This window comes from Oncorhynchus nerka, linkage group LG10, assembly GCF_034236695.1.
Source record: "Oncorhynchus nerka isolate Pitt River linkage group LG10, Oner_Uvic_2.0, whole genome shotgun sequence".
Taxonomy (NCBI): domain Eukaryota; kingdom Metazoa; phylum Chordata; class Actinopteri; order Salmoniformes; family Salmonidae; genus Oncorhynchus; species Oncorhynchus nerka.
This window is the reverse complement of record NC_088405.1, coordinates 18,059,643-18,083,277: the sequence shown is the minus strand read 5'-3', so window position 1 is coordinate 18,083,277 and position 23,635 is coordinate 18,059,643. Positions and strand designations below refer to the sequence as shown.

At 44.7% G+C, this 23,635-nt stretch overlaps 1 protein-coding gene across 1 annotated transcript in view; it reads right to left on the bottom strand.

Moving 5' to 3' along the window:
* Positions 1-788: 788 nt before the first annotated feature.
* Positions 789-23,635, bottom strand: part of LOC115119311 (calcium-activated potassium channel subunit alpha-1a-like) — a 374,301-nt gene continuing 351,454 nt past the window's right edge. The window contains exons 24-30 of the mRNA XM_065023097.1: positions 22,993-23,076; positions 21,154-21,284; positions 13,259-13,453; positions 10,217-10,335; positions 7,932-8,156; positions 5,091-5,119; positions 789-4,157 (exon numbers count right to left, since the gene is read on the bottom strand). Of these exons, the coding sequence (XP_064879169.1) occupies positions 4,006-4,157; positions 5,091-5,119; positions 7,932-8,156; positions 10,217-10,335; positions 13,259-13,453; positions 21,154-21,284; positions 22,993-23,076 (935 nt within the window). The 3' untranslated portion in view covers positions 789-4,005. The remainder of the gene's footprint in view (positions 4,158-5,090; positions 5,120-7,931; positions 8,157-10,216; positions 10,336-13,258; positions 13,454-21,153; positions 21,285-22,992; positions 23,077-23,635) is intronic.

Sequence of the window (23,635 nt, the reverse complement as noted above, 5' to 3'; positions counted from 1 at the left end):
CTGTCTGGGTATTATTTACACCCAGTGATTGTTTACGTCACATTTACGTTTGTCTCAGACAACAATATTTGTATTTGCTTACAGATGAAAATGAGCAGTACAATAAAGTTTATCAATACAGCTACAGAGATCCTTCAACTAAGCCCATTTACGTTTTGAGGAGCACTCAACAGGTGATACAGAAGCTCAGAGTTAGATTTATGTTATCTCTTCTACAATATTGACTTAGGGCTCTCATTAGATTTATGTTATCTCCTATACAATATTGACTTAGGGCTCTCATTATATTTATGTTATCTCCTATACAATATTGACTTAGGGCTCTCATTAGATTTATGTTATCTCCTATACAATATTCACTTAGGACTCTCATTAGATTTATGTTATCTCCTATACAATATTGACTTAGGGCTCTCATTAGATTCATGTTATCTCCTATACAATATTGACTTAGGGCTCTCATTAGATTCATGTTATCTCCTATACAATATTGACTTAGGCCTCTCATTAGATTTATGTTATCTCCTATACAATATTGACTTAGGGCTCTCATTAGATTTATGTTATCTCCTATACAATATTGACTTAGGACTCTCATTAGATTTATGTTATCTCCTATACAATATTGACTTAGGGCTCTCATTAGATTTATGTTATCTCCTATACAATATTGACTTAGGGCTCTCATTAGATTCATGTTATCTCCTATACAATATTGACTTAGGGCTCTCATTAGATTCATGTTATCTCCTATACAATATTGACTTAGGGCTCTCATTAGATTTATGTTATCTCTTCTACAATATTGACTTAGGGCTCTCATTAGATTTATGTTATCTCTTCTACAATATTGACTTAGGGCTCTCATTAGATTTATGTTATCTCTTCTACAATATTGACTTAGGGCTCTCATTAGATTTATGTTATCTCTTCTACAATATTGACTTAGGGCTCTCATTAGATTTATGTTATCTCTATACAATATTGACTTAGGGCTCTCATTAGATTTATGTTATCTCTTCTACAATATTGACTTAGGGCTCTCATTAGATGTATGTTATCTCCTATACAATATTGACTTAGGACTCTAGTCAATCTGTATCACTGAAGTGTTACAGATTGTGCGATAGAAATGTAAATGTAATTTCCGATTGAGTCGACATATGCAGTGGTGTAAAGTACTTAAGAACAAATACTTTGAAGTACTACTTAAGTCGTTTTTTGGGATATCTGTATTTTACTATGAATATTTTTGACAATTCGCACTCTTATCAAGAGAACATCCCTGGTCATGCCTCTGATTTGGCGGACTCACTAAACACAAACACCTACATACTTAGTTTGTAAATTATGCCTGAGTGTTGGAGTGTGTCACTGGCTAACCATAAATAAATAAAAAACAAGAAAATGCTGCCTGGTTTGCTTAATATAAGGAATTTGAAATGATTTATACTTTCAAATATATATATTTAAAACCAAATACTTTTAGACTTTTACTAAAGTAGTATTTCACTCGGTGACTCACTTTTACTTGAGTAATTCTCTATTAATCTATCTTTAATTTCACTCAAGTATGACAATAAGTACTTGTTCCACCACTGGACATATGCAGCGTTTATCGTGAATGCAGTCTCTGCTAAACATTGCCTTTACATTTCAATCAAACTGTAATGTTGAACTTCTGCGATATGGATTGAATAGCGCCCTTAATCACTATACTTTATCAGGGATAAGAGAGGGGACTTCTACTCTTCCTCAATGATGCATTTCTAATTATAAGCATTTCAGAATTGATATGAATAATTTTGGTATGATTATGTTAAATACAGTGATTAATTTAGAAATAAAATAATCTGATGTAATTATAGGCCTAATAATAATAATGGATTGCTTTCACAAAGTGTTTCTCACTACGTCATGTGTAAAAATAAGTACAACATGATTATGCTCATATGAATATAAAATAATCATATTTGTATGTATAAAGTATCTAGGTTAAGAATTGAGTTGGTTCATCTGTGGCACCATACCCTCTCCTCCCCAAGGCTGCAGCTCTGTCTGGGTTGCTCTGGATCAAAAACAAAATAGAAACGGTCCATTTTTAACACGCACTGTCTTGTGCCTTGACCAGAATGACATGAAGAACACAGGCAGTATTCTCCGGGGTTCTTCATCGTCATCAGTGGCAAAACCATGATTGAGCTTTTCCCTTAATGTTTACCAACAGTGTTTAGAGGTGTCATGATGACATCAGGATTGGCAGCGGAGAACATCCAAGCTCTTTGCTGCCTCTGTTACCAACCCTGTGCCAGGCAGTGGTGGAGCTGGTCAAAGGAGGACCCACTGATGCCCATTTTACGCAATATGTGGCGTTGTTTCTCCGAATTTCTCAACAGACAAAAAAATATTGAAATTATATGCTTATTCTTTTGTTATTAAATAGGTTCCAGCTTAAATGCTTCCCTTACATTTTTAGGGCACACAGCTAATGTTTGTTCACATTTATTCAGCTCAATCATAGATGGTGTATTATTGGTGATGTGACTGGGCATGATGGTGATTATAGAAAAGTGTTTGCTTAGTTCATTAGTTGATTGGCAACCCCCAGACAGAGCTAGTTCCTATACGTCATTCATGTTTGAAGCCTTGATCCCACATGCTGCTCCCTCAGAGGCTGAACCACCATCACATACACACTGATGGAGAGATGACGACACTAACACTAACTCAGATGTTCCACCAATGTTTTTGTTAAGGGGACACATTGCTGCCACGTACAGTACACACATGCCATATGCAAGATGTGTACAAGGCTGTCCTTTCACTCAATTAACGTGTTCACAAGGGACGAGACAAAGTTGTCCATTCACCCCTTTCATGTTTACACATAAGGGATATGACAAGGTTGTCCTTCGTCCCCTTTCATGTTTACACATAAGGGATAGGATAAGGTTGTCCTTCGTCCACCTTTCATGTTTACACAAGGGATAGGACAAGGTTGTCCTTCGTCCCCTTTCATGTTTACACATAAGGGATAGGACAAGGTTGTCCTCTGTCCACCTTTCATGTTTACACAAGGGATAGGACAAGGTTGTCCTTCGTCCCCTTTCATGTTTACACATAAGGGTTAGGACAAGGTTGTCCTTTGTCCCCTTTCATGTTTTCAGGTTAAGTTGATCATCTGCACTGTATTGTTATAAAAGGGCTCAGGCACCATGCGATGATAGGAGCTTGAAACAAGGTCAAAGACATCATTATGATCCATAGCCATTGTGATATCCCCAGAACAGATGTAGGTACTGTGTATATATACGGTCAACCAGCTTATCCCAGAACTATCTCTTACAGTACTCTGAGTCTCAAGACAACTGATTTACAATATGATCTACAGGACTCGAATGCATTCATTCAGATGATTACTCAAACAGCATGTTGACATACAGTAGCATACCCTAAGCAGTGATGTAATGGATCTGTACACCTCTTCAACTGACAAAGTGAATCGACAACCAAAAAGTTCACATTTCTGTGATGGGTGTTGTTTTGGGGAGATGTCAATGTTTCCCGTCGTCGTGTTGCAAAATAACGTGATCAGTTTTAGTGCAAATAGAACAGAAACAGACATGGTGTATGAGCGGTCAGCCCCAATGGCGTTTTTGGGAGATGTGGTGAACGAAGAGCGAACTGCCGTGACCCTCATCCTCCAACAACAAGTAGTAACCTCAAAATACAGTAGCCATGGAGTCTGTTCACACAAAGAGGTGATGAACGATTGCAAATAATTACAGGAAGTACTTAATCTTCTCTCTTCAACTCTTCAAATAATTTCAAAAACATTACAGGTATACACATAGGAGGCCCCTTCCAGTTGTGGTGTTTATGTCAAACCCTTGATCTGTAGAATGAGTGGGGACCAATTAATCATCATCATCCCTGTTCGCCATCTCTTATCTCCTTTCGTAAGAGCGTCCAGAATTCTCACGAGTCATCAAGCAGGCCTGGTTTTCAGCATTCATCTTCAACTTCTCTGATTGGTGGTATCAGACTGCTAGTGGATTTGTATTGGTTGACTTGGTTGGCCATGTGAGTGCTCATGGGCTTGATCTGAATGTTCCGTGGGAAGGCATTTTCTGGTTCATCTGTAAACCATTTCCTTTCTGCGGAGGGATGGGGCAGAAACAAAGTGTTAGTGTTGAATAATCCATACGGTGTCATGTCATATATTCCTGTCTCAGTTTAAGTAGCCACTTTATATAGCATGAGGGACTTCATTTCCTTCCAGGTAAAGTTAGTTCAACTTTGGAGTGTGTGCATGTGGGTCTGTGTGAATGTAAGTGTGTGTGTGTTTCAGTCAACTTAGTGCTCAGGCAAGTGTGTTACAGCACAAGTGTTTGATGTTTTGAAACTATGCCTGAGGTGAAGCAAGATGTCTATCGCCTGAAACCACCACAGAGTTATGAGTTCAAAACATTTCATTTTGAGGAGGTTTCAAGCCTACTCTACGAGAGGTATGATCTTTAGGTCATCAAATGTCTACAGTTCATGTTTTGTATTATATAGTGTGTGATAGGCAACACTCTGTGGCTCCAGTTGATAGCGGTATACAGAATCCGGATTACAACATATTTCTATCACTTCAACAACATCTAATCACATTCAATAGGAAAGAATATGTGCAAACACACAAACCTCTGACAATGCAATTTGTCTCAAGTTGAAATAAAGCAAACAAAAAAACATGATAAATGATACAAAATAGAGGCTCTGTCAGAAGAAAACAAAGAAAAAGCATAATCAGGTGAATTATGGTGTGAAGGAGATGAAACAAAAAGGCAGGAAGAGCCAATGCAGAGATGGTCCTGGGCATGACAGGGAGAGGGCAGAGGCAGCGGCAGCCATTTTGCTTTCCATTTGTCCAAAAGCAAAACTTAAACTGAGGCATGATGACTTATTCTTACAGGAAAATAACAGAAAGACTATAAAACCTCCACTTGTCATAACACTTGCCACAGGGACAAAGTTATGATTAGAACCCCACGTAAAGGTTGCTATTGTAATAGTAGGACATGCAGAATTGTTAACTTGCATACCTTGGCTCATTCTATTCATCCTTGTTGCACTTCAGAAAGAGAAGTAGGTCATCTAAGTAAGTGAGGTATTACAGTCTATACAAGGCAAATAACACGTCTCAAACACAATCACTGACCTGACTGGATCTCTTGCTGTTCTCTACAGTATGTAAACACTGACAACTATGGCTATTTTCTAACGTAATCAAGGCCTCATTGACAAAATGTAAAATGCTATTTCAGTTTACGTCCTAAATTGACCCCAACCCTACTTGTCAGATGTTCCCTTAGCCCTGTTTATGTTTCTAGATACTGAACACCTACACTTTGCCTCCCGATGACACCATGTTTGAAAAGCATTGAAGGCAAATGACACTAAGACATTTCAATTGGTCTGTTGTCTTTAAGCTTAAGAATGGACATTGATAAATGATCTATAACTGTTTATGGGAGTACTTAGTAGCATGATGTCTTTTCTTACCATCAAAATCATATTCTCTGGGTCATTTTACTTATTATTACTTCCTTATCATTTAATATAACTTAAATTATATATTATATTATGCAAAACACATCCAAATTTAAAACAGAACTAAAAATAAGCATTTGAGATGGAGAACTAGGACCATGGACATGCCATGTCTCAGAACAGACACAATAACAAGATAGATGTCAACACAGATGGTTTAATGACGTTTATCATTCATGGACAATCATCTGGAACATCAGCTTCTCTGGTCAAAATGTGGTCATGTTGGGTAAAATGTTTAGTCCACGTAAATCATGTTACATTCAATCCATAACCATGGCATGCTGTTGGTACGTACACTAACAAATAAGCAGGCTATACCAATATGAGTCAAAGTAAAAACATACTGTACAGTGCATTCAGAAAGTATTCAGACCTCTTCACTTTTCCACATTTTGTTATGTTACAGCCTTACTCTAAAATGGATCAAATCAAATCCTCAATCTACACATAATACCCCATAATGACAAAGCGAAAACAGGTTATCATTTTTTGCAAATGTATTAAATATTAATAACAGAAATACCTTATTTACATAAGTATTCAGACCCTTTGCTATGAGACTCGAAGTTGAGCTCAGGTCAGCTGTTTCCATGGCTCATCCATGAGATGTTTCTAGAATTTGAATGGAGTCCACCTGTGATAAATTCAATTGATTTGACATGATTTGGAAAAAAACACACTTGTCTATATAAGATCCCACAGTTGACAGTGCCTGTCAGAGCAAAAACCAAGGTCAAAGGAATTGTCCGTAGAGCTCAGAGACAGGACTGTGTCTAGGCACAGATCTAGGGAAGGATTCCAAAAAATGTCTACAGCATTGAAGGTCCAAGAACACAGTGGCCTCCATCATTCTTAAAAGGAAGAAGTTTGGAACAACCAAGACTCTTCCTGGCCAGATGGAAGCCACTCCTCAGTAAAAGGCACATGACAGCCCACTTGGAGTTTACCAAAAGGGCACCTAAAGGACACTCAGACCATCAAAAACAAGATTCTCTGGTCTGATGAAACCAAGATCTTTGGCTCTCTCTGCCTGAATGCCAAGCATCATGTCTGGAGGAAACCTGGCACCATCCCTATGGTGAAGCATGGTGGTGACAGCATCATGCTGTTGGGATGTTTTTCAGCAGCACAAACTGGGAGACTAGTCAGGATCGAGGGAAAGATGAACGGAGCAAAGTACAGAGAGATCCTTGATGAAAGCCTCCTCCAGAGCGCTCAGGACCCCAGACTGGAGCGAAGGTTCACCTTCCAACAGAACAATGAACCTAAGCACACAGCCAAGACAACGCAGGGGTGGCTTCGGGACAAGTCTCTGAATGTCCTTGAGTGGCCCAGCCAGAGCCCGGACTTGAACCCAATCGAAACATCTCTGGAGAGACCTGAAAATAGCTGTGCAGCAGCACTCCCTATCCAACCTAACAGAGCAAATACAGGTGTGCCAAGCTTGTAGCGTCATACCCAAGAAGACTCGAGGCTGTAATCACTGCCAAAGGTGCTTCAACAAAGTACTGACTAAAGGGTCTGAATATGTATGTAAATGTAATATTTCAGTTTTGTGTTTTTTTAAATGAGCAAAATGTCTAAACAACCAGTTTTTGGTTTGTCATTAAGGGGTAGTGTGTGTAGATTGATGAGGGGGAAAAAAACAATTAAATTAATTTTAGAATAAGGCTGTAACGTAACAAAATGTGGAAAAAGTTTAAGGGGTCTGAATACTTTCCCGAGTGCACTGTACTGTGTCTTATCGAGACAAAATGCCTGCCACGCCGTCACCGGCCTGGTACAAAGACAACATATGATTGAAAGACCTATTATAGAAAGACAACATTGTTATAGAAAGACCTATGTTCCTTGTCATCTTTCGGTGATATTTTGCGTTCTTAAAATAATGCTTAAATAAAGGTTCAATGAGGTTGAAGGACATTTTTAAGACAGTTTGTCGGTGAAAACAATGCACATCAAAGTTTCTCCTTAGTTCCATTGATTAGATCATGGTACAGTAGCTATGGAGGCAGGCAGAGATGTCAGAGCAAGGACCACATGCTGATGGTTATGGAGCAAACATTGCACAAACATGACGTTGACATTGAGCACAAAATCTCAGAAACAAAACCCAAACCCCAATAAACATACAGACAGAGATAACTGACCCAAACAGTGACACACACACACCTTTTGGCCACAACTCTACATAGACACAACACCCACAGGAAACTTTTGGGAACACAGACACACAGACACAGACACAGACACACACACAGACACAGACACACACACACACACACTCACACTCACACTCACACACACACACACACACCTCCTCCACCTACTTCTGTTTGTGGCCGGCCTCCCGGGCCTTGCTGCTGCGGTTCTGGCGGTTGGTGGTGGGGATGGAGTGGACGGACGAGCTCTTTTTGCTGGAGGAATGGGAGGAGTGGGAGCTGTGGGAAAGGCTGGTCCGAGACTGGCCCGCGTTGTGGTCAAACTGCATCAGACAGAAGATCAGGTCTGTGGGGACCAACTCAAACTCATACGGAGGGTTGGTAATCACATACCTGTATAAAGGAAAGGATAGGAGTTGGTAGAAAACAGAACAATACTGATTAGTCAATGTATAATTAAGCATTAAGGCCAGGGGGGGGGGGGGGGGTGTATATGGCCAGTAAACCACGGCTAAGGGCTGTTCTTAGGCTCAACGTAATGCAGAGTGCCTGAATACAGCCCTTGGTCATGGTACAGTGCATTCAGAAAGTATTCAGATACCTTGACTTTTTCCACATTTTGTTACGTTACAGGCTTATTCTAAAATTTATTAAATCAATCTTTTTCCTCATCAATCTACACACAAATGCCAAAGAAAAAACATTATTTTAAACATTTTTGCATATTTAGCGATTACAGCCTCGACTCTTCTTGGATATGACACTACAAGCTCGGCACACCTGTATTTGGGGAGTTTCTCCCATTCTTCTCTGGAGATCCTCTCAAACTCTGTCAAGTTGGATGGGGAGCGTCGCTGCACAGCTATTTTTAGGTCTCTCCAGAGATGTTCGATCGGGTTCAAGTCCAGGCTCTGGCTGGGCCACTCAAGGACATTCAAAGACTCCTGCCACTCCTACGTTGTCTTTGCTGTGTGCTTAGAGTTGTTTTCCTGTTGGAAGGTGAACCTTCGCCCCGTCTGAGGTCCTGAGAACTCTGGAGCAGGTTTTTATCAAGGATCTCTCTGTACTTTGCTCCGTTCATCTTTCCCTCGATCCTGACTAGTCTCCCAGTACCTGTTGATGAAAACATCCCCACAGCAAGAAGCTGCCACCACCATGCTTCACGGTACGGATGGTGCCAGATTTCCTCCAGACGTGACGCTTGGCATTCAGGCCAAAGAGTTCAATTTTTATTTCATCAGACCAGAGAATCTTGTTTCTCATGGTCTTGAGAGTCCTTTAGGTGCCTTTTGGCAAATTCCAAGCGGGCTGTCATGTGTCTTTTACTGAGGAGTGGGTTCCGTCTGGCCACTCTACCATAAAGGCCTGATTGGTGGAGTGCTGCAAAGATGGTTGTCCTTCTGGAAGGTTCTCCCATCTCCACAAAGGTACTCTGGAGCTCTGTCAGAGTACCTTTTAGTTGCTTATCACCTCCCTGACCAAAGCCCTTCTCCCCCGATTGCTCAGTTTGGCCGGGTGGCCAGCTCTAGGAAGAGTCTTGGTGGTTGCAAACTTCTTCAATTTAAGAATGATGGAGGCCACTGTGTTCTTGGGGACCTTCAATGCTGCAGAAATGTTTTGGTACCCTTCTCCAGATCTGTGCCTCGACACAATCCTGTCTCGGAGCTCTACGGACAATTCCTTCGACCTCATGGCTTGGTTTTTGCTCTGACATGCACTGTCAACTGTAGGACCTTATATAGACAGGTGTGTGCCTTTCCACAGGTGGACTCCAATCATGTTGTAGAAACATCTCAAGGATGATCAATGGAAACAGGATGAACCTGAGCTCAATTTCAAGAATCATAGCAAAGGGCCTGAATATTTATGTAAATGATATGTTTTTATTTTTAATACATTTGCAAAAAGTTATAAAAACCAGTTTTCACTTCGTCATTATGGGGTATTATGTGTAGATTGATGAGGGAGATGTTTTATTTAATCCATTTTAGAATAAGGCTGTAACATAACAACATGTGGAAGAGGTGAAGGGGTCTGAAGACTTTCTGAATGTACTGTACATTGGCCATATACCACAAACCCCCGAGGTGCCCTATTGCTATTATAAACTGCTTACCAACATAATTAGAGCAGTAAAGAAAACCTTTTGTCATACAGCCAATCAGCATTCAGGGCTCGAACCACTCAGTTTATAAAAACAAATACATCACAGAAAGCTAATGGGGCGTGGTTGAAAACTAATCAGTTACAAGATTTCTAAGCAGATTTATTCCAAATAAAAATGTTTCCGTGTTAGAGGCATGAAGTCGAAATGCATCTAGTTTGTAGAGTTATCTAATCACATAAGTGTCTACGATAAACAGTATAATATAATCACAGAACTGCTACTATTATAATGGGAAACAGCTGATGTTGACGAGTGAGACGGGTGAATGTAACACTGACTGTCTCACCGTTTGGTACACTGGCTAGGTGTGGCAAGGTGAGCGTCTCTCAATCTGTAGATTCCGAAGCACAACATGTTGTATGTCTTCAATGCTTTACAGAACAAATCTCCATAGCAACCACCATCCTGGAAAACAACAAATGGCAAATCAAAAACAACATCAGGGTGTGGTGGCTTATAAAGTGCAATCATTTGTCTAAATGACTAAATAATCCAGGTTTTTTTTAAATGTCAAACTGCAGTGTCCTGGATACATCCTGCTGTATGTTTTGGGGAAAGAGACCTTCTTCATCCCAGAACACACACACAGCAATTCTGGGACGAAAAACCGAAGCATTTTGCTTACGTCGGTAATTTTATGTGATTTGGCTACACAACATTCCTGTAGATTGTTCTAGAACCATTATTTGGTCAACAGTAATAGCCTATGCATTATGTTGATTCCTGCTCTGCAAGTATATGCCTGTCACCGTTTCGCTGTCAACAGCTGACTCTCCCTCTCCCCACTGTGTGCATGGAGGAGGGAGAGACGCATTCTGACAAGCACAAGCATATGGCCGTTGCTCAAAATCCTATTGTAGGATAAAGACAGTTTTCAAAGTAACTACTGTTGTTCTAGTTACAGAGAGGACAATCATATCATGTATTTCTCACCTCCTAATATTGAGTTCATGACACCACTTTACACCGGGAGTAGGCTTTAGTGTAGTAAGGTTTTGTTGCATCGCGGGCCGGAGAGCGTCATTTGCAGTGAATAGGCCTGTATCATAGCGCTGGAAATTCTTTAAAGGACATGAGCTACATTTACTGACAGATGAATCAATTAGCCTAATAATTCTAGCTACGGTTTTTGAGTTCCCACTTCCTCGGGTGGTGTATAATACATCCCACTTCCTCGGGTGGTGTATAATACATCCCATTTCCTCGGGTGGTGTATAATACATCCCACTTCCTCGGGTGGTGTATAATACATCCCATTTCCTCGGGTGGTGTATAATACATCCCACTTCCTCGGGTGGTGTATAATACATCCCACTTCCTCGGGTGGTGTATAATACATCCCACTTCCTCGGGTGGTGTATAATACAGCCCACTTCCTCGGGTGGTGTATAATACAGCCCACTTCCTCGGGTGGTGTATAATACAGCCCACTTCCTCGGGTGGTGTATAATACAGCCTATAGGTCAATAAGCATAAAGACGTCGGGAAATTCTCTGAAGAGACTGACTTTTTGAATCATAGGCTACCATCTCAGCTGTCTTGTTGAATCATAGGCTACCATCTCAGCTGTCTTATTGAATCATAGGCTAGCATCTCAGCTGTCTTATTGAATCATAGGCTACCATCTCAGCTGTCTTATTGAATCATAGGCTACCATCTCAGCTGTCTTATTGAATCATAGGCTACCATCTCAGCTGTCTTATTGAATCATAGGCTAGCATCTCAGCTGTCTTATTGAATCATAGGCTACCATCTCAGCTGTCTTATTGAATCATAGGCTACCATCTCAGCTGTCTTATTTGAATCATAGGCTACCATCTCAGCTGTCTTATTGAATCATAGGCTACCATCTCAGCTGTCTTATTGAATCATAGGCTACCATCTCAGCTGTCTTATTTGAATCATAGGCTACCATCTCAGCTGTCTTATTTGAATCATAGGCTACCATCTCAGCTGTCTTATTTGAATCATAGGCTACCATCTCAGCTGACTTTTTGAATCATAGGCTACCATCTCAGCTGTCTTATTGAATCATAGGCTAGCATCTCAGCTGTCTTATTGAATCATAGGCTACCATCTCAGCTGTCTTATTGAATCATAGGCTACCATCTCAGCTGTCTTATTTGAATCATAGGCTACCATCTCAGCTGTCTTATTTGAATCATAGGCTACCATCTCAGCTGTCTTATTTGAATCATAGGCTACCATCTCAGCTGTCTTATTTGAATCATAGGCTACCATCTCAGCTGTCTTATTTGAATCATAGGCTACCATCTCAGCTGTCTTATTTGAATCATAGGCTACCATCTCAGCTGTCTTATTTGAATCATAGGCTACCATCTCAGCTGTCTTATTTGAATCATAGGCTACCATCTCAGCTGTCTTATTGAATCATAGGCTACCATCTCAGCTGTCTTATTTGAATCATAGGCTACCATCTCAGCTGTCTTATTTGAATCATAGGCTACCATCTCAGCTGTCTTATTTGAATCATAGGCTACCATCTCAGCTGTCTTATTTGAATCATAGGCTACCATCTCAGCTGTCTTATTGAATCATAGGCTACCATCTCAGCTGTCTTATTTGAATCATAGGCTACCATCTCAGCTGTCTTATTGAATCATAGGCTACCATCTCAGCTGTCTTATTTGAATCATAGGCTACCATCTCAGCTGTCTTATTGAATCATAGGCTACCATCTCAGCTGTCTTATTGAATCATAGGCTACCATCTCAGCTGTCTTATTGAATCATAGGCTACCATCTCAGCTGTCTTATTGAATCATAGGCTACCATCTCAGCTGTCTTATTGAATCATAGGCTACCATCTCAGCTGTCTTATTTGAATCATAGGCTACCATCTCAGCTGTCTTATTGAATCATAGGCTACCATCTCAGCTGTCTTATTTGGCACTGGAAAAAAACTATTCTAGAGCCCTGCTGCTTGTAAAGTAACTGTCCATAGAATAAAATAAATGATTGTTGTATTTGTTGTTATCGAGCAAAACAGTTACATTTATCGCGATATTACTTTTTGTCCATATCGCCCAGCTCTAGCACCTCCCCCCAAAATCATTTATTATTATTTATCTCTGATTTATTGTTATAGCAAAAAATGTGTCAATTTACCGCAATATGGATTTTTTTCCATATCACCCAGCTCTAACATACACACACTCCAGAACCCTCCTTCCTCCTCCTAAGCAGAGCACCCTTTGCGTGTTCTCTGTTCTTCACTTTGTATTAAGTGCCGCAAGGAGCCAAGCAGGCGGGATGGGTGCTGCTGCCGAGTGCCAAAACCTGTCAGCTCCATTTAAACATTCGCTTACCCCCAAGTCGGCAAAGGGCCCATCGTACAGGGCCAGTTGGGCAACACGACACCTGTCTCGGTTGGCCAGTGTCTGTGGCGTGCTGTAGCCCCCTTGCAGGGCATTCTCCTCAGCCAGTAGAGCCTCTAGCTCTGGGGTGGCTCCCCCAGTCACCAGCGTCCGGATCAGGGTGAGGATATTATCGTTGAAGTATGTCTGCAGAGATAAAAGGATGTGAGATCCGTAAGTAAGGAGACACCATTAGAGCCACAACGGTAGAGGATATGTGGCGGACAGAGAACGGGGGAGAGGGGAGATAAGGGGAGATAAGGGGAAGGGATGGAGAAGGGGGATAAGGGGAAGAGGGGAGAGATGGTGGCGATAAGGGGAGAGATAGAGAAGGGGAGAGTGGTGAAGAGGGAAAATAGATTAAGGGGGATAAGGGGAAGAGGGGAGAGATGGTGGCGATAAGGGGAGAGATTGCAGAGAAGGGGAGAGTGGTGAAGAGGGGAGAGATAGAGAAGGGGGATAAGGGGAAGAGGGGAGAGATGGTGGCGATAAGGAGAGATAGAGAAGGGGGAGAGATGGCGAAGAAGGAAGAGAAGGGGGAGAGGGCAAGATGGGGTGAGGAGGGGGAGAGATGGGATGTGGAAGAGGGAGAGATGGGGTGGGTGAAGAGGGGAGGGATGGGATGGTGAAGAGGGAGAGATGGGATGTGGAAGAGGGGAGGAGATGGGGTGGGGAGAGGGAGAGATGGGATGGTGAAGAGGAGAGATGGGATGTGGAAGAGGGGAGAGATGGGGTGGGGAGAGGGGAGAGGGGATGGTGAAGAGGGGAGATGGGGTGGGGAAGAGGGGAGAGATGGGATGGTGAAGAGGGGAGAGATGGGGTGGGGAAGAGGGAAGAGATGGGATGGTGAAGAGGGGAGAGATGGGATGGTGAAGAGGGGAGAGAGATGGGGTGGGGAAGAGGGGAGAGATGGGATGGTGAAGAGGGAGAGATGGGATGTGGAAGAGGGGAGAGATGGGGTGGGGAGAGGGAGAATGGGATGGTGAAGAGGGAGAGATGGGATGGTGAAGGGGAGAGATGGGGTGGGGAAGAGGGATGAGATGGGATGGTGAAGGAAGAGATGGGATGTGGAAGAGGGGAGAGATGGGATGGGGAGAGGGAGAGATGGGATGGTGAAGAGGGGAGAGATGGGGTGGGGAAGAGGGGAGGGATGGGATGGGAAGAGGGGAGATGGGATGTGGAAGAGGGGAGAGATGGGAGTGGGATGGGATGGTGGAGAGATGGGATGGTGAAGAGGGGAGAGATGGGATGGGAAGAGGAGAAGGGGAGAGATGGGATGGTGAAGAGGGGAGGATGGGGTGGGGAAGAGGGAGAGATGGGATGGGAAGAGGGGAGAGATGGGATGGGATGGGGAAGAGGAAGAGATGGGATGGTGAAGAGGGGAGAGATGGGATGGTGAAGAAGGGGGAGAGATGGGATGTGGAAGAGGGGAGAGATGGGATGGGGAAGAGGGGAGAGGGATGGGATGGGAGGGGAAGGAAGAGGGGGAGAGATGGGATGGTGGAAGAGGGGAGAGATGGGATGGTGAAGAGGGGAGAGATGGGATGGGGAAGAGGGAGGGGAGAGATGGGATGGGAAGAGGGGAGAGATGGGATGGTGAAGAGGGGAGAGATGGGATGGGGAAGAGGGGAGAGATGGGATGGGGAAGAGGGGAGAGATGGGATGGGAAGAGGGGAGAGAGATGGGATGGGGAAGAGGGGAGGAGATGGGATGTGGAAGAGGGGAGAGATGGGATGGGGAAGAGGGAGAGATGGGATGTGGAAGAGATGGGATGGTGAAGAGGGAGAGATGGGATGGGGAAGAGGGGAAGAGATGGGATGTGGAAGAGGGGGGAGAGATGGGATGGGAAGAGGGGAGAGATGGGATGGGGAAGAGGGAGAGATGGGATGGTGAAGAGGGGAGAGATGGGATGGGGAAGAGGGAGAGATGGGATGGTGGAAGAGGGAAGAGGGGGGGAGATGGGATGGGGAAGAGGGGAGAGATGGGATGGGGAAGAGGGAAGAGGGAGAGATGGGATGGGGAAGAGGGGAGAGGGATGGGGAGAGATGGGATGGGAAGAGGGGAGAGATGGGATGGTGAAGAGGGAGAGATGGGATGGGGAAGAGGGGAAGAGGGATGTGAAGAGGGGAGATGGGATGGGGAAGAGGGAAGAGGGGAGAGATGGGATGGGAAGAGGGGAGAGATGGGATGGGGAAGAGGGAAGAGGGGAGAGATGGGATGGTGAAGAGGGGAGAGATGGGATGGGGAAGGGGGAAGAGGGGAGAGATGGGATGGTGAAGAGGGAAGAGAGATGGGATGGGGAAGAGGGGAAGAAGGGGAGAGATGGGATGGTGAAGAAGAGGGAGGATGGGATGGGGAAGAGGGAGAGATGGGATGGAAGAGGGGAAGAGAGATGGGATGGGAAGAAGAGGGGAAGATGGGAAGGAGAGATGGGATGTGGAAGAGGGGAGAGATGGGATGGGAAGAGGGAAGAGGGGAGAGATGGGATGGGGAAGAGGGGAGAAGATGGGAAGATGGGGGGAGAGATGGGATGTGGAAGAGGGGAGAGATGGGATGGTGAAAGGGAGAGATGGGATGGGGAAGAGGGGAAGAGGGGAAGAGGGAGAGATGGGATGGGGAAGAGGGGAAGAGGGATGAGGATGATGGGATGGGGAAGAGGGAAGAGGGGGAGAGATGGGATGGGGAAGAGGGGAAGGATGGGAGAGATGGGATGGTGAAGAGGGGAGAGATGGGATGGGGAAGAGGGGAAGAGGGGAGAGATGGGATGGTGAAGAGGGGAGAGATGGGATGGGGAAGAGGGGAAGAGGGGAGAGATGGGATGGGGAAGAGGGGAGAGATGGGGAAGAGGGGGGAGAGATGGGATGGTGAAGAGGAAGAGATGGGATGGGGAAGAGGGGAAGAGGGAGAGATGGGATGGTGAAGAGAGAGATGGGATGGGGAAGAAGAGGGAGAGATGGGATGGTGAAGAGGAGAGATGGGATGGGGAAGAGGGGAAGAGGGGAGAGATGGGATGGGGAAGAGGGGAAGAGGGGAAGAGGGGAGAGATGGGATGGGGAAGAGGGAAGAGGGGAAGAGGGGAGAGATGGGATGGTGAAGAGGGAGAGATGGGATGGGGAAGAGGGGAAGAGGGGAGAGATGGGATGGGGAAGAGGGGAAGAGGGAGAGATGGGATGTGGAAGAGGGGAAGGATGGGATGGTGAAGAGGGGAGAGATGAAGGGGGAAGGGGGAAGAGGGGAGAGATGGGATGTGGAAGAGGGGAGGGATGGGATGGTGAAGGGGGAGAGATGGGATGGGGAAGAGGGGAAGAGAGGAGAGATGGGATGTGGAAGAGGGGAGGGATGGGATGGTGAAGAGGGGAGAGATGGGGTGGGGAAGAGGGAAGAGGGGAGAGATGGGATGTGGAAGAGGGGAGGGATGGGATGGTGAAGAGGAGAGATGGGATGGGGAAGAGGGGAAGAGGGGAGGGAGATGGGATGTGGAAGAGGGGAGGGATGGGATGGTGAAGAGGGAGAGATGGGATGGGGAAGAGGGGAAGAGGGGAGAGATGGGATGTGGAAGAGGGGAGGGATGGGATGGTGAAGAGGGAGAGATGGGATGGGGAAGAGGGGAAGAGGGGAGAGATGGGATGTGGAAGAGGGGAGGGATGGGATGGTGAAGAGGGGAGAGATGGGGTGGGGAAGAGGGGAGGGATGGGATGGGGAAGAGGGGAAGAGGGGAAGAGGGGAGAGATGGGGTGGGTGAAGAGGGAGAGATGGGATGGGGAAGAGGGGAAGAGGGGAAGAGGGGAGAGATGGGGTGGGTGAAGAGGGGAGAGATGGGGTGGGGAAGAGGGGAGGGATGGAGAAGGGGAAAGGGGAGAGATGGAGAAGGGGAAAAGGGAGAGATGGAGAAGGGGAAAAGGGGAGGGATGGAGAAGGGGAAACGGGGAGAGATGGGATGTGGAAGGGGAGAGATGGAGAAGGGGAGATGGGAGAGATGGGGTGGGGAAGAGGGGGAGAGATGGGATGTGGAAGGGGAGAGATGGAGAAGGGGAGATGGGAGAGATGGGGTGGGGAAGAGGGGAGAGATGGGATGTGGAAGGGGGAGATGGAGAAGGGGAGAGGGAGAGATGGGATGTGGAAGGGGGAGAGATGGGGTGGGTGAAGAGGGGGAGAGATGGGATGTGGAAGGGAGAGATGGAGAAGGGGAGAGGGGAGAGATGGGATGTGGAAGGGGAGAGATGGAGAAGGGGAGAGATGAAGAAGGGTGAAGTGGGGAGAGATGGGATGGAGGAGATGGGAGAGATGGAGAAGGGGAAAAGGGGAGAGATGGAGAAGGGGAAAAGGGGAGAGAGGGAGAAGGGGAAAAGGGAGAGAGGGAGAAGGGGAAAAGGGAGAGATGGAGAAGGGGAAAAGGGGAGGGATGGAAGAAGAGGGGAGAGATGGGATGAGGAAGGGGAGAGATGGAGAAGGGGAGATGGGAGAGATGGGGTGGGGAAGAGGGGAGAGATGGGATGTGGAAGGGGAGAGATGGAGAAGGGGGAGAGGGAGAGATGGAGAAGGGGAGAGGGGAGAGATGGGATGGGTGAAGAGGGAGAGATGGGATGTGGAAGGGGAGAGATGGAGAAGGGGGAGAGGGAGAGATGGAGAAGGGGGAGAGGGGAGAGATGGGATGGGTGAAGAGGAGAGATGGAGAAGGGGAAAAGGGGAGAGATGGAGAAGGGGAAAAGGGGAGAGATGGAGAAGGGGAAAAGGGGAGAGATGGAGAAGGGGAAAAGGGAGAGATGGAGAAGGGGAAAAGGGGAGAGATGGAGGGGAAGGGAAAAGGGGAGAGATGGAGAAGGGGAAAAGGGAGAGATGGAGAAGGGGAAAAGGGGAGGGATGGAGAAGGGGAAAAGGGGAGAGATGGAGAAGGGAAAAGGGGGGATGGAGAAGGGGAAAAGGGGAGAGATGGAGAAGGGGAAAAGGGGAGAGATGGAGAAGGGGAAAAGGGGAGAGATGGAGAAGGGGAAAAGGGGAGAGATGGAGAAGGGGAAAAGGGGAGAGATGGGGAAAAGGGGAGGGATGGAGAAGGGGAAAAGGGAGAGATGGAGAAGGGGAAAAGGGGAGAGATGGAGAAGGGGAAAAGGGGAGAGATGGAGAAGGGGAAAAGGGGAGAGATGGAGAAGGGGAAAAGGGGAGAGATGGAGAAGGGGAAAAGGGGAGAGATGGAGAAGGGGAAAAGGGGAGAGATGGAGAAGGGGAAAAGGGGAGAGATGGGGAAGAGGGGAGAGAGAGAGTGGGTGGAAAGGGAAAGGGGGATACCTAGTCAGCTGTACAACTGAGTGCCTTCAACTGAAATGTGTCTTCCGCATTTAACCCAATCCCTCTGAATCAGAGAGGTACGGGGTGCTGCCTTAATCGGTGGTGGGTGGGAGAGAGAGAGCGAGAGCGAGAGACATCACAGAACATGTGGGAGTGAGCTCCTCTCTCTCTCATTGTTGAAAGATGAAAGTGTTTTTTTGGACCTTGATGATGGCCCACCTTTGCATGTCAAATGTGCCATTAGAGGGAACCTCAGCACTTACCTTGTTAAAAGATCTAATAAGCTCCTTGAAAGTTTGTTTCGTGACACTTTATATGAGGAGTGGTGGCAACAACTTCCCTTTTGATGTCAGTGGAGCTGGCAGCGCTGTCTGATCAATGTGGCATTTCATTTACCAACTTCTGCCTACTCCATAATGCTGCTGCGCTGAGTAGAGCATCTTATCTGACGCATCCATATCCGTTAAGTCTAACCCTTTACTTAACTCTGAGAGGCTCTGTCTGTCTGTCTGTCTGTCTGTCTGTCTGTCTGTCTGTCTGTCTGTGTGTGTGTCTGTGTGTCTGTCTGTCTGTGTCTGTCTGTCTGTCTGTCTGTCTGTCTGTGTGTCTGTCTGTCTGTCTGTCTGTCTGTCTGTCTGTCTGTCTGTCTGTCTGTCTGTCTGTCTGTCTGTCTGTCTGTCTGTCTGTCTGTCTGTCTGTCTGTCTGTCTGTCTGTGTGTGTGTGTGTGTCTGTGTGTGTGTGTGTGTGTGTGTGACTGCAAGTTTGCTTCCAAAAAATGCATTAGATCTGCAGTGTTTTGAAATGCATCTTTGCTACGTTTCACACTTATTTAAACCAAAAGCATCTTCAATTCAACAGCCAGCTTTAGAGACAGCAGACATGGGTGCAGGTGAGTAGACACTACCAAGTATACACTACCAATTATACAGTACATAGTATACAGTACTTAGTTACGACCTTTAAACTACTTTGTTTAAAGACAGTATGCACGTCTTACAGTAAACCCACTATCTGTGTCTTGTCTTGTGGTTGCTGACATCTTGTACGCAACACTGGACTGACTCCTAACTGACTGTGTTCAAATCAATCATTTTAGCCCTTGACTGCTGCATGTTGCAACTGCAACAATATGCAACTTTTACCCTCTAAAAATTCTGCTTCACCCTACGGCCTTAACAGCCACTAGCCTATGTAAATAAAATAGGGATTAAAATATGGATAGAAAATATTTATAAATATGGATGAAATATAGACTGTTCACAAAAAGGATAATTTTGGTACTGGATTATGCGATAAACTTCTGCCTAGTACATGTCGAACTAAAGTAACATGTCAGACTACCTAGTAACATGTCGGACTACCTAGTAACATGTCAGACTACCTAGTAACATGTCGGACTACCTAGTAACATGTCAGACTACCTAGTAACATGTCGGACTACCTAGTAACATGTCAGACTACCTAGTAACATGTCAGACTACCTAGTAACATGTCAGACTACCTAGTAACATGTCGAACTAAAGTAACATGTCAGACTACCTAGTAACATGTCAGACTACCTAGTAACATGTCAAACTACCTAGTAACATGTCAGACTACCTAGTAACATGTCGAACTAAAGTAACATGTCAGACTACCTAGTAACATGTCAGACTACCTAGTAACATGTCGAACTAAAGTAACATGTCAGACTACCTAGTAACATGTCAGACTACCTAGTAACATGTCAGACTACCTAGTAACATGTCAGACTACCTAGTAACATGTCAGACTACCTAGTAAGATGTCAGACTACCTAGTAAGATGTCAGACTACCTAGTAAGATGTCAGACTACCTAGTAACATGTCAGACTACCTAGTAACATGTCAGACTACCTAGTAACATGTCAGACTACCTAGTAACATGTCGGACTACCTAGTAACATGTCGGACTACCTAGTAACATGTCGGACTACCTAGTAACATGTCGGACTACCTAGTAACATGTCAGACTACCTAGTAACATGTCAGACTACCTAGTAACATGTCAGACTACCTAGTAACATGTCAGACTACCTAGTAAGATGTCAGACTACCTAGTAACATGTCGGACTACCTAGTAACATGTCAGACTACCTAGTAACATGTCAGACTACCTAGTAACATGTCAGACTACCTAGTAACATGTCGGACTACCTAGTAACATGTCAGACTACCTAGTAACATGTCAGACTACCTAGTAACATGTCAGACTACCTAGTAACATGTCAGACTACCTAGTAACATGTCGGACTACCTAGTAACATGTCAGACTACCTAGTAACATGTCAGACTACCTAGTAACATGTCAGACTACCCATTAACATGTCAAACTACCTAGTAATATGTCGAACTACCTAGTAAACATGTCAGACTACCTAGTAACATGTCAGACTACCTAGTAACATGTCAAACTACCTAGTAACATGTCAGACTACCTAGTAACATGTCGGACTAAATAAAATGAAAAAAAGTGCCAAAAAAGTCAAGTGCATACTACGAACTGTGTAAATTGAGTAGCGTATACTTAGTAATGTCTACTCACTGCACTCATGAGAGAGTCCAGCACGCTGACAGCGAAGGCGGTTCCACAGGCGAAGGGCTGCGTCAGGTACAGCTCTGTGTCCGGGTCGTCGTCATCATCTTGGTCCAAGAACTGAACGTTGGAGTCGTTCACTGAGAGAAGGGAGACCCAAAACAGAGTCAGAGCGAGACAGAGGCCAAGGAGGGCACAGCACGCCAAACACACACCAACACACCTGAGGACTTGAGAAGTAGAGAATCGCTGGGTGACATAGCTAGGGCAGGGGTTCCCAAACTTTTTTTGTTGGTGTTTTTGAGTCAATATGAGCCAATATTCCTTTTTACTTGACTTACAACCCCAAGTCTTAGGCCCTGACCCAAACAGAATCATTCACTTTATTGGGTCCTTCAAAGACTCAATAGCATATATTCTCAACTGTCTCATGTCTTTAGGTATAGAAAAGGTAGTGATGTCTGAACCAAAGCGTTATGGATTTGGCATTCATTGTAGATGCACAGTACAATCCGTCATCAACAAACCATTTCTGCAGTTTTGAATCACATTCAAGACATGGGTTTTACCTAGGTGTGTGATGCACACCTCGTTCCACCATATTGTGCATGTTGAGGTGAGAAGATCATGCATGTAATGTAACATGCATTCTGGAGCTTCGTTGATATCTCAGATAAGAACTGTTTTATTTAAAACAACAATAAAAAGATATATAAAGCTGAGGGGTAAATTCACATAGGCACAGCCTGCTTTTAAAGATCAAAGTTATACTACATTCTGAACTGTTATGGATGAAACAAGTTCAAATCATAAAGGGCTAGGGTTGAAAAGTCTCTATGTTCTGTCTAGAATACTGCTAACCAGAGGAAAAGATCAAGAAGAAAATATATAAAAACAAACTTCTTTAAAACCATTTGCAAAGATGCCTTTCCCTAATAGAACAGACTTTAGCCTCAGATGTGAGGATCTGCTTGCTAGTGCCAGTGGACAAGAGCCTGAGATCCAACTGTATTTGAAAAGCGCTTGACAACACAAGCCTTTCTTTGACCCCTTCAACATGAAGGCTTGAGGTCTGGAAGAAAGAAAAAAAGACCCCCCCCCGCCACAAAAATACACAAAAACAACAACAACAACAACTAAACAGCTTAAAGGGAACATTTGAGCTGTAGTTGTACGTTTTTTTCCAATCTGATTTCTTCCCAGGCTTCCTCTGTGCTGCGGAGGAACAGACATGTCAGTCAACCAGACAAGCGGGCTGATGATGCAAACAGGCCCAGGCTAAGGAGACTGAACCGGGGGGTAGTGGGGTGTAGAGGGGTGGGTGTAGAGTCTGGTGGTCGGGGGTGGTGGGTGTGATATGAAAACAGCCATAAGGACAGACCGAGCAACTATCCAAGTGCAAGAGCGATGCTTTGAGAAAAGAATGCATGGGAAAAAATAAAAACACCACAGAAAAAAAACTTTCAATAAAAAAATGCCAAAACGAGACAGTAAATGTTCTACCAGAAACAGAGAACAAAAAATGTAATTGTGTTGAAAGTGAAGCCATGGGAGCAGTCAGCGAGGGCCTCGGCTGTAGCCTGATAGATCAAGACAAGTGGATGAAGTAAGGAGAGACAGTGAGAGGGAGAGAGAATTGCTTTGGCAATGTAAACATATGTTTCCCATGCTAATAAAGCCCCTTAAATGGAAATTGAATTGAGAATGTGAGAGAGTTAGAGAGAAAGAAAGAAAGAGAGTAAGTGAGAGGTGAGAGAGAGTGTGAGCGAGAGAGGTGACAGGCAGACAGGCAGACAGACAGAACTAAAGATCGGACGGCAGCGAGCAGAGGACAAAGGCCTGGCTTACCCAGCTCAGTTATCATTTGTATGTTGATTCCAAGTTTTTTTTCCTGACTGAATGAAACCAAAGGCAGTATTTTGCCAGGTTTAGCTAACGACAGTAAGACAGTGTGGAGCAGAGGGGGGAGAGATAGGGTCATTATTGGAACAGCTTCAAAGAGCAGAGAAAAAGAAACGCAGCCTGAGACCAGTCATCAGGATTAGACAGACTGAAGCTGGTATAGGTAAAGGTAGCCATGACATGCAACTACAGCACAAGAGAGGGACAGATGTGGCTGAACCACTAAAACACAAAGGGGTTACGGATATATAATATTGTATACATAAACTGACTTTACGTGACGTTGTCCATTTGACTCGGCTATGGTAAAGTAAAGTGACAACATTGACACTACAACTACAGTGTATAGTTCCACAGAGACGGATGTTTACTGCTTTACCTCCTCTCTACGTCCAGGGAGGAGGAGGACAACGTTAGTGATTGATAATATTATCTACTTAATAGCCAGGGCCTGACAAAATCTGCAGGAGAAATTAATCTAAATCAAACATAGAAGAAATGATATTAAATCAAGCATTCTGTAGCTGGGGAATTTATTGAAATCAAATACAGCAAGACAAAAACAAACAGCTACACTTGATTTGTTGAT